This window comes from Salvelinus sp. IW2-2015, linkage group LG11 (assembly GCF_002910315.2).
Source record: "Salvelinus sp. IW2-2015 linkage group LG11, ASM291031v2, whole genome shotgun sequence".
Classification (NCBI taxonomy): Eukaryota; Metazoa; Chordata; class Actinopteri; order Salmoniformes; family Salmonidae; genus Salvelinus; species Salvelinus sp. IW2-2015.
Window position 1 is genome coordinate 26,453,157 of NC_036851.1, and position 11,243 is coordinate 26,464,399.

The 11,243-nt window shown below is 43.7% G+C and overlaps 1 protein-coding gene across 2 annotated transcripts; it reads right to left on the reverse strand.

Moving 5' to 3' along the window:
- Nucleotides 1-4,013: 4,013 nt before the first annotated feature.
- On the reverse strand, nucleotides 4,014-10,168 carry LOC111970062 (transmembrane and coiled-coil domains protein 2-like). 2 transcript variants are annotated; one of them, XM_023996554.1, is made up of 5 exons: nucleotides 9,927-10,168; nucleotides 7,990-8,403; nucleotides 6,172-6,785; nucleotides 5,622-5,757; nucleotides 4,014-5,465 (listed from the first exon to the last, which is right to left on the reverse strand). In XM_023996554.1, the coding sequence occupies exons 1-5, from the start codon at nucleotides 9,942-9,944 to the stop codon at nucleotides 5,166-5,168; spliced, it is 1,482 nt and encodes a 493-aa protein (XP_023852322.1). In that variant the 5' UTR covers nucleotides 9,945-10,168; the 3' UTR covers nucleotides 4,014-5,165. The 2 variants fall into 2 exon arrangements, with proteins under 2 accessions (XP_023852322.1, XP_023852323.1); XM_023996555.1 differs by having other exon boundaries at nucleotides 9,766-10,168.
- Nucleotides 10,169-11,243: the final 1,075 nt, after the last annotated feature.

Genomic DNA, 11,243 nt, shown 5'->3' on the forward strand with positions numbered 1-11,243 from the left:
TATTTGCGGCCGAAGTGTAACCGATGTGAAATGGCTAGCTAGTTAGCGGTGGTGCGCGCTAATAGCGTTTCAATCGGTGACGTAACTTGCTTTGAGACCTTGAAGTAGTGGTTCTCCTTGCTCTGCAAGAGCCGCGGCTTTTGTGGAGCGATGGGTAACGATGCTTCGTGGGTGACTGTTGTTGATGTGTGCAGAGGGTCCCTGGTTCGCGCCCGGGTCGGGGTGAGGGGACGGACTAAAGTTAAACTGTTACAGAAGCATAAATTGAAGAAAAAAATACTTTAAAACCCCCACCTCAAACTTGTATCAGAGTTTCTAAGCTCAACATCACGAGACGCCCGGGAACGCTTGCGAAACAGACCAGGTCGGGGTTTGAGAAGCCAAATAAGAGAAGTGAAAAATTCTTCCATGTTTGTGTAACAGTATAACTTTAAACCGTCCCCTCGCCCCGACACGGGCGCGAACCAGGGACCCTCTGCACACATCAACAACAGTCTCCCACGAAGCGTCGTTACCCATCGCTCCACAAAAGCCGCGGCCCTTTCAAATCCGTTACATACATACATACATACCTGTCTCTTATACACATCTAGATGTGTATAAGAGACAGCTACCCGCTAACTAGCTAGCCATTTCACATCCGTTACACTCACCCCCCTTTCAACCTCCTCCTTTTCCGCAGCAACCAGTGATCCGGGTCACGGCACCAATGTAACAGTATAACTTTAAACCGTCCCCTCGCCCCGACACGGGCGCGAACCAGGGACCCTCTGCACACATCCTCAACAGTCGCCCACGAAGCGTCGTTACCCATCGCTCCACAAAAGCCGCGGCCCTTGCAGAGCAAGGGGCAACCCTACTTAAGTCTCAGAGCAAGTGACGTAACTGATTGAAATGCTAGTAGCGCGTACCCGCTAACTAGCTAGCCATTTCACATCCGTTACATTTGCACAACCTAGATTCTATACCAATGTCTTAAGTAGTTGAACATGTTATTACTCCTACCTTCTGAAAGTGACACACTGAGATGTTTTCATTTTTGTCAAATAATACTTTATATCGAAGGAGTGCCTTTGATTTGACGGCCTGCAAATACGCAGTTCGGCGCGAGATGACCGTTAGACCCGATTACATGTTTCTACGCATGAGCTATGAGCGAGCCAACATCGCCATGACATCGCCTACAAGTGTGATAGGGGATTTCTATTGGGAAAGCAGTTTTTTGCATATCTTCATACTGTACTGTCTTAGCTTGTATCTCAAACAGACCGTTTAAAAAATGGCCTCATAGAACATGAGGAGGATGAGCTGGCCAAACAGCGGTCTACTTAATGACCGGTATACGCCCACACCTTTCCAACAGAAAAGCTGCTTTTTAACATACTTATTTAGATTTTTTTAGAAGGAAATCTATTTTACTCATATTGTAAGTAATTATAGCTCATATTTCATAGAAATGCTGGGCAGTTACTTTAATAGTTTGCCAGGTAATGAAGATATATTGTACTGCTGGTCTTGATATGAATCAAATAAATTCATTTGTGAACTGTTTCAACTTTTACAATCTAATGACGATGAATGTCTTACTTTGAGGTCAGGTGAGGCCTTTCCATTGGCCTGTCATGATCTCTTGAGTTCAGTCCTTTATTGTAAAAGCACCTGTTATCAATGTAATAGTCAAATGGGGTTTGCCGGTCAATACTGATTAAAAAAACAAGAAATGACATACATTTGTGTGTGTTATTTGCATGTATTTTGTTCATGTACTACCTGCTTTAACCTCTTACATTGATGGACTGTCTTTCTAAGCTGTGGGGGGGGTTCTACTAAGCTAACATATGGAATTGTTTTAAGATGGTTATACCATGGATCATTTAGCTATTTGATTTTGAATTTTAAGGACCCTTTTAGGTATCATTATTTGCTAAAATATTGAATTTGGCCTTTACTACAGTAATAGCCCAGAGAAACACATTGAATAACACATTCATAAATGGCAAAAAAGACTAATAAGGAATAAGGTTTTGAAGTGTCTGTCCTATATCTAGGAGATGTAAGAAAGCTCAGGAAATATATATATATTTTTTAACATATTTAACCCTTTATTTTTGTTGGCACAAAACTACTTCCATTTGTATGGTTTATCTTCAGATGAGTCCATGACTTTGTGGGGATCGTAGAGCTAAACGGAGAACACCATAGTGTTTGTGAGAGTTGCCCTTTTCCATAGTGGGGAAATTAGTTTGTAGCCCAAACAGTTCGGACACTACAGACAGGAGTTGGCACATTAGCAGTACCGACTTCAGACGAGTCCATCATGTTCATGAGTCTCATCTTTCCTTATTAGGTTTGGACACTTTCGTGAGAAGACTGATTTTTCGGGATGTCTCGTGGTCTGACAAACACTGTTGTAGCTCGGCCATCTTCCACCACAGATGCAGAAGGCTGACATAGGAGGAGGCGGTGGATTGAGACGTAGCCAATGCAAAAAAACATCTCTAGTTTATACTGACGGATTATGATGGACTTTTTTTGAGTTACTTAGATTGACCCATGGGATTTAAACTATGTCTGTGTTTCTCACAATATTAGTTTATTATGTTTCTCGGGAGAACGGTACCACTGTCAACACTCATTTTTCAGGTTCAGTCAAGTTCTTGATTTTGGCACAGTGAAGACTTCCCTTTCACTGTCCACAAAATAAAAAATATACATATTTTCCACTAGGAGGTACCTTTGTGCTGCTGAAACTTACTATGTGATTGTGACTATTTTACAAGACATACATTGAGTGTACAAAACATTAGGAACATCTGCTCTTTCCATGACAGACTGACCAGTTGAATCCATGTGAAAGCTATGATCCCTTATTGATGTCACCTGTTAAATCCACTTCAATCAGTGTAGATGAAGGGGAGGAGACCGGTTAAAGAAGGATTTTTATGCCTCAAGAGAAGGATTGTGTATGTGTGCCATTGAGGGTGAATGGGCAAGACAAAATATTTAAATGCCTTTGAATGGGGCGTGGTAGTTGATACTAGGCGCACCGGTTTGTGTGTGTCAAGAACTGCAACACTGCTGGGTTTTTTCACACTCAACTGTATCCCAGACCCACCACTCAAAGGACATCCAGCCAACTTTACACAACTGTGGGAAGCATTGGAGTAAATGTGGGCTCTCATCCCTGTGGGACGCTTTTGACACCTTGTAGAGTCCATGCCCTGATGAATTGAGGTTGTTCTCAGGGCAAAAGGGGGTGTAACTCAATACTAATGTTTTGTACACAGTGTATTTTAGCATACGTCAGGGTCTGTCTGATGGTTGAAGCCTTTCCAAAGAAATCCTCACTAAAAACCTATTTGCCTCTTTACTACATCTGACAACCTTGACAACTCTTAATTTTTTTAGGGCTCAGTCTTAGCCTTTGAGAGTTCCATAGTTTATTTAGTACTGTTGGTAAGAATAGTAAACTATTACATTATGGCAACAGAACCAACCTAAACATGTATTCTTTCAAGCATTTGAAATTCAGTTGTGCAGAGTTGGTTACCTCTCACCCAATCACATATGAGGATTAGCAGTTTTACCCAGCCAGTGAATAAAAGTGAGAGGGGGGGCAGTTAAGTGTAAATAATGCTGTAATCCACAGGATTAGTGGGTGAATATTCAGTTGAGCTGGAACTGAATACATTTTTAGAGGATATTCACTGCACATCTGTAAACACATATTTTAGCCCGCCCTGACTGAAATGATGGACACAAGATATGTCATAACTTGATATAAAAACAACCTTTAGCTTGAACCAGGCTGGAATAAAATGTTGAAGGGGGGTTACATTGGGATTTTATAGGTTGTGGAACTCTATTTGACATTTGTATTATTTTTTTCATAATGAAGACCCAACTATCACAGATTACTTACCATATTATTATTCTACTCCATTGTCAGTACTGTTAGATATACATTGTTGCATGCAAATGATCCTACTTTCCAATATCATGCAACATTAGCATATAGTTTAAGAATGTATTTATTAAGAATGCAACAGAGTTGTGATGGATTTCGCAAACTGGATAGAAATATGGAAGCAATGGTCTAACATGCTTATGAATCTGACACTACATATATTCTTAGCTGCTCTACAACAACAGTGGTTTTGAAATAGCATTGATGCTCAGAATAGATTATAGATCATTTAGTAGTTTTGATGATCCATCTCACCAGATTACTTTCTGGCCCTCAAATTCTTCTTTACATCACACATAAGACACTAAAAGGACTGATACACCAAAAAGGTGTAGTTTTAAACACCAGAAGAGATTGAGTTGATTGTTTTAAAAATAATATGGAGATGAAAGTTTAAAAAAACATTTAGGTAGAAACTGTCTACAGACAACAGAATGCTATTAAGTCCAAAGAGTATTTCTGTTGGTGTTGGAATGCTACTCATGCCAAGTGCATCACACAGGTATAAATGCACGTGAGGACATGCATGAGTAGTACATACCCTAACATTGAGCAAAATAACAATCATTTTGCTTGGCCATGTCCTCCAAATATACAATTGGCTCAACAAAAAGTTAACAGCAAACATGGTTTAGCAAAGACAAAGTATAATTTGTTCTTTTATCCATTTTCACTTTTAAGTGTAGGCCTATACTAACATTAGAAAAGTGTCAAAGAATTTCAACATGAATTCTCAAATTGTAATTAGGTCATAGTGACTACAGTACGATGGTGAGTTGACACCACTAGATTGGTCATGAGAAAGAGCAAATGCTTGAGTTGCCAAGCGACCAGGCAGATAGTTCCTCAGGTTCCTTGTCATGGTAATCACCATAAAACACCCAACACTCTTCCTTAAATGTCTCTCTCTCGACCATCAGTCAACCAGAAATGCCCCCCCCCTATCCGAAGGAAGTCTTCGCCAGTTGCTTTGTAAAGAAATGTTTTGACCTTTCAACCCTCCTTAGTATGACTCTTCAAGCATAAATCCTATCAAAAAAGTGCACTGGTTCTCTTTCAGAAATATGAGTTTTGTATTCACGCTCTCTGAGTTTGAGACTGTTAGAGTGTCTAGGGCAGCTCAGTGTATCACTCTGGTCCCTCTGTCCACATCCTGGTCACTCAGACACAAGGGTGTGGGTGATTGGCTGTAGGAAACTCAGCTGGGCATTAGCCACAGGTCCAGGAAGTCCCAGTGCTTCCAAAGGATGAACAGAAACAGGGCCAGAATGACGGTGGTGGCCACCCGCGCTCGGGTTTTCATGAGTGGGGTGATGAAGTTGGCCAGGGTGGAGACGAACACCAGCACTACGGCCATGAGTGCCAGGATGATGTTGATGAGTTTGCCCAGCAGGGCGCGGGCGTTGGCGTTCTCCACACCCTCCAACTGCACCACCTGCTGCTGCTGCTGCTGGAGCTCCAACTTAGTGATGCGGGTCAGGCATGACTCCACCGCTTCCTGCATGTATACATACACACACAGGTACAAATGACAAACACAGGCAAACACAATGTTACAACTGAATTAGGGGAACAAGGCTAATTTCTGGAGTCATACTTGTTTATCTACAGGAAAAGTATCATAAACTGTAAATCCAGGTCTCTATCTCTCTACCTGTATGTCTCTGGCTCTCTCATAGGACTGGTAGGCTACTTTCTCCTCCATGCTGGCCAGCTCCTGTTTCAGATTAGTCATTTCGTTTTGGTGCAGCTCTGTCAAGTCATTCAGCTGCTCTTCCAGTCGCTCATACCTAAACAGAGAGAGATTTTTTTTTAAATGTATGAGGCAGAGCCGGTATAATTTAGACCAGCGGAGTAAAGACCAATTCAACGAATTAGAGAAAGATTTTAGATATTTATGCAATTTTCAAGGCGTCACTCCGTTTAATTGAAGCATCAGTTTTATACATTAAAACAACTACTTCTGATCTTGACAAAACTTGAAATGTACAAAACCTGTAACAGTTTCCTTGACCTTTTTAATTATCCTCATGAATATCATTCAGCATAAATCATGTAGTGTGAAAACACTGGACATAATTTACACTGCTGTACTGAAACAAGCTAAAAGCAAAGCAGCTTGTTTCAGCAGTTAGTGTGAGATTGATGTATACTACCAACTCTCATTTCATGCTCTGTGTATTGGCCTAGGTGTTGGTCTGCACCTGTATCTCTCCTCCTGCAGAGACTGGTTCATGTAGGAGTAGTCACTCTGCAGCTGACTCTTCATGTCCTCGATGGCATCCTCCATGTGGGCCTGGCTGGCCTTGATCTCCTGCAGGCCTTCCAGCAAGGTGTCCCAGGAGCTGTGAATGTGGTGGTGGTGATGGTGGTGCCCATCCAGTCTGGGGCTCCCCAGGCCAGCCTGCCCTTGCCCCGACATCCCACCTCCTACCCCGGCCCCGCCTGAGTGACTGCCTGCCGCTGAGCCAGAGGTGGCACTGGAGCACTCGTCGTCGCTACCGTACTTGGGGCTGGAGACCAGGGTGGCACTGCCACTCAGGGCTCTTTGAGCAGGCACGTCCTCCGAGTGCCCTCCCACCCCGTCCTCTATGAGGTGGGAGATGTTGTCTGCACTGCCAAATTTGTTGCGGATCAAGCTGGCGAACTCCCGTGGCTTAGACACCACAGCTCCTTTGACTCCTTCTACCCCTCCTTTGACCCCATCCACCATACCCCCACCAAAGCCATGGAACCCGGCTCGTACATTGGCCCCCATGTCCTTCAACCCCTGTTGCATGTCCCGCAGCACATCCTTAGGCTGACGGGCTGGACCATTCTATAAGGAGGGTTGAGGGAGGAGGGGGGATGGAAAATGGGATAGATTGACAGGGTGTGAAGGAGTAGCAGATACATGGGTGGATAAGTGGTGAGAGAGGGATGGAAATAAAAGTGGAATGGTGGAGGTGACACAACAGAGCAGGGAGAGGAGAATATTAACATACTTTATCAATACGAGGGCATAGTCAGAACAGAACCCTCAGATAATCTACCTAGGAATAGGGTTGGGCAGGTTTATGATAGCACCTATACCAAGGAATTTTGAAATACCGGAGACATGATTTCCAATACTGTGGAAACAGTTTCTTTAAAATGTCAATATTTGTACTTTTTAAATAAATAAATGTGTGTGTTAGTTGAAAGATAAAGCTAATCATTCTTATTTGCTTTTCTACAACAACAAAACATCTTTAGATAGTGAGTGAGTGACATGTCATGTTCTACAAAGTCAGGTATTGAAATAGGTATTTTCAACAACCTGTTGTTAAAGGGTAATTCCACCCAAAAACTATCTTTTTATATTTGTTTCATTAGTTCATTGTTGACATAGTCCCAAAATGTTTTGCTTGTCAGCACTCAAGTGTTCAAGATATGTAACTTTCAAAATACAGAAATCCTCCAGGGATGATTTCTATATTTAATTCATAGGGTAATGTGGATATGGCCCAACCCTACTTATAGTGACAACATGTATCATCACCTCAGTGGAGGCTGCTGGGGGGAGAACGGCTCATAATAATGGAATGGCATCAAACACCTGGAAACCATGTGTTTGATGTATTTTATGCCATTCCACTGACTCCTCTCCAGTCATTACCACGAGCCTTTTCTCCCCAATTAAGGTGCCACCAACCTCCTGTGCATCACCTCAGAAAGCAGCAGTCAGGGTAAAACATTTAAGTGAGACAAACACATTACATTACAAATGTCCCTTAGGAACAGCTGAGCCACGGAGAGGAGTCATCATCAGTCATGAGATGGAACCAGTGTGGCAGGAACCAACAAACACACACACACACACACACACACACACACACACACACACACAACACCACACACCCCCACACACACACACACACACACACACACACACACACACACACACACACACACACACACACACACACACACACACACACACACCACACACACACACACACACACACACACACACACACACACACACACACACTCTCACTCACCTGCTCTGTCTCCTTCAGCTTCTTGTGGTAGTGCTCTAGCTTTTTGTGCAGGTGGGCGATGGTCTGTGCAGACTTCTGGTTCTTCTTCTCAAACACCTGTTTGATGCGCGAGGCTTGCTGCTTGTCTGCGTTGTGAGCCAGCTTCAAGTACTCGGCTACGTTGTCATCTCTTGCCTCCTGTTCTATCCGAATCTGCTCAGTTATCTTCAGGATCTTCTGCTGCAGGTGCTCCAGAGCGACCCGCGTTCGCTGAGGCTCGGCGACCCCTTCAGCCCCTCCAGCCACAGCCCCCAACCCGGCCACTGCCCCTGCCCCCGCACCCACCCCAGCCCCATCCAAGCTGATGTTACTGTCAGAGCCGCCATGGCTGGCTGAGGGGGGCAGGCCCAATGTTGTCACTTCGCTTTTATCCAGCTAAGCAGGGAAAGGGAATGGGGGAGGCAGAGGTGACAGAGTGCGCGGACAGGGAGAAAGTGGTTGCCATGATTGATGTGAAGTCAGCATCGCAAGGTAAACATGATCTTTAAAGCAGAACACCCATCACAATGACAGATCTAGTGACTGTTCTCTTTTCACAGACTTTCCCCCAGATCCTTGGCATAAGACCCAGACAAAGTTACTGTGTTAAGCCTTAATAAACAGATTTTACATCAAGTGTTTTCACAGTGCATAATGCTAAACTGTGAAAAACTATTTTGGCACATGAATACCTGATGAATGTGATGGTGATGATGATGGTTAGGCCTAAGACAACGATGAATACTGTGATTATTAGTTCAGAAATCTGCACAATCAATGTATCATTCTATCCCTTTTAAACTTGTGTGATGTATGATCTAGTGGTGTGATGCTGCATGACATAAACATGGGGGAGTACCCTCCCTCTTCTACTCTGCAACGTGGCAGGCAGCTCGACAAACAATGGAGGTCTAATCTCCCTCAGTGTGAATTCTTAACATCTCACTGAAAGACACAACCATCTGTGGACTGTTTATATAGGATAAAAAACATCTAGTTGTTTCTGGGAGTGGGAATTGTTGTGTTTTAATTATTACCCCATGTCGCCCGGGCAGACATCACAACACTACTGTCACCAACCCCAGCAGACAGGAACCAGGGCAGACACCACACATATCTCAGCAAGCGCTGCCCTAATTCATCTAGTCAGGCCACTGAGGCTTTATTAGGATTGTATTAGCATGTAAAAGAGGTCTCAGAGGAGCCACAGTGCCCTGTACTATTTCCCAAAAGATCCACTGACAAGCAGGCGACAATTTTAGAAAGTAGGTTACAATCAGGTAGCTGCATTGAAATGGAGGCATGTGATTTTAATGGACGAATGACTGCAGGCACTACAATACCAGGCTATTCATCTATTCATTTTATTTCAATGAGAGAAAATGGAAAGCTTATTATGTTACAGACTGGATGAAGGGAAGAAATACACAATGTTCCTTCCTCTCTGGATGGATGGGAAAAAATACAACAAAAACAACACACACACAGAGACAGCAATGGCCGATGCTCAGATCCAACAGTGTGTGTGAAAACACAGGGTTAGGTCCACGGTGGGTGAGGCTCCTGGAGACAAGAGCAGAAGCAGGGAGATGATCATAACAGACGGCTATGGCGTGAAAAAAAGGGTCTTCACATGAGAAGGAGACATGCACTGCGACATGGGTGAAATGAGTGATGGGTGTCAATGAGAATGGAAGTAAACACTAGAGGATGATGAGACAAAACCAGTGCAGTGACAGATTAATTTGGGAACGTTACCATACTGTTTAATCCAGGATTGGCAGTGCAACTGCAGGTCTGTGTTCGAGGCCCATCCTTCTCCTCCACTTCCTCCTTCTCCTCCTCCCTCCCCCTGTGGTCACACGAGACCCCCTTTCCTCAATGTCTTTCCCCTACCCAATATCTGCCTATCGCCTTACCAGAGCTTCATGCTCCATTGTTGATAACAAAGATGTCTGCAGTCTCCCTGTCTTCCTCCATCTCTCTCTCTCGTTGTCTCTGCTGTTGCTCTCTTTCTCCCCCTTTGTATCTTACGCTCGCTCTGTCTGCCTCTTTCTTTTGCTCCCTCTCTCTCTTTCCCCTTCTCGCTGTCTGCGTGCAAATACTAGCCGTCCTGCTCTATCACGGCTGTGTGAGCTGAGGCACAGATGATGGAGGAAGAAGGGAGGGGGGATGGGGAGAGTTTAGCGCAGGCGCGCAGGTGCCTATGTGTGCTGAAGCCAGGGAAGCGGAGAGGGGGGGGGGAGGGGGGACGGTAGTACAGCAGGGCTTGTGTCAGGGCCTATTGCAGCCCTTTCATCCCTTAAACCCTGAATATACACCGCCTCACGCATGTTAATGGGGGGCTGCTGCAGTGGTTTACAAAAGAATGTGGAGCTACGGCAAGGCTTAAAAAGGAGTGCCCTATCTTCTCTGTCCCATGGTGCAGCATTATATAGGCAGATGCTAAATGAAAGCCATAGAAATAGGCCTACACACACCGATTATAGGAATGCTTGGTGAGGGTTTCCAAAACAGAGAACTAATAATAGTCTCTTTGTGATGGACGGGTTCATATTTGATGCCCTTATCTCTTGGTTCTTTCTAATGTGTTGGGAGGTTGTGGGGTCTGTGGGGATTTGGAAGGTTGCCATGAGCTCTCCTCAGACTTCCTTGGGGAAAAGCTCCACAGATACATTATGTTTCACACAGCCATGCTTCCATGCTCAGCTGTATTTATGACAGAAGGAATTTGTATTGTGGGTTATTTATGAATAAGCACCATAAATCTTTTTCTATCAACATTTGTATTTATTTTCAATAATATACCATACACACATACTGGAGGGTCTAATCACAGATATCAGCAATCATGACAATCCACACAAAACAAAATTACGTTTCAAGAACGATATAACTATTTGCAAACTGTCAAGAGTTTACGCCATAGTTACAGAGAACACAACGTTATGATCTTACAGGGAGAAGTAGGAGTTAACAATACAATTTCATGATGGTATATTACTGTAGAAGAAAATGTATCCCACCCTCTCCCTTACAAAGTAGGTGAATAAATGTTTTAAGAGAAAGCATTGTTAAGATCTGTTGGAGTTTGTCACAGTACATCACACACTTCAACTGTGGTGGCCCAAGCTTTGTTTATCACAGCCATTGACTGCTCTATACGAGCAATATCTTGAAAATATGATTATTGTGGATATGATAACCACCATAAAGCTTTTGAACTTATCACAGAA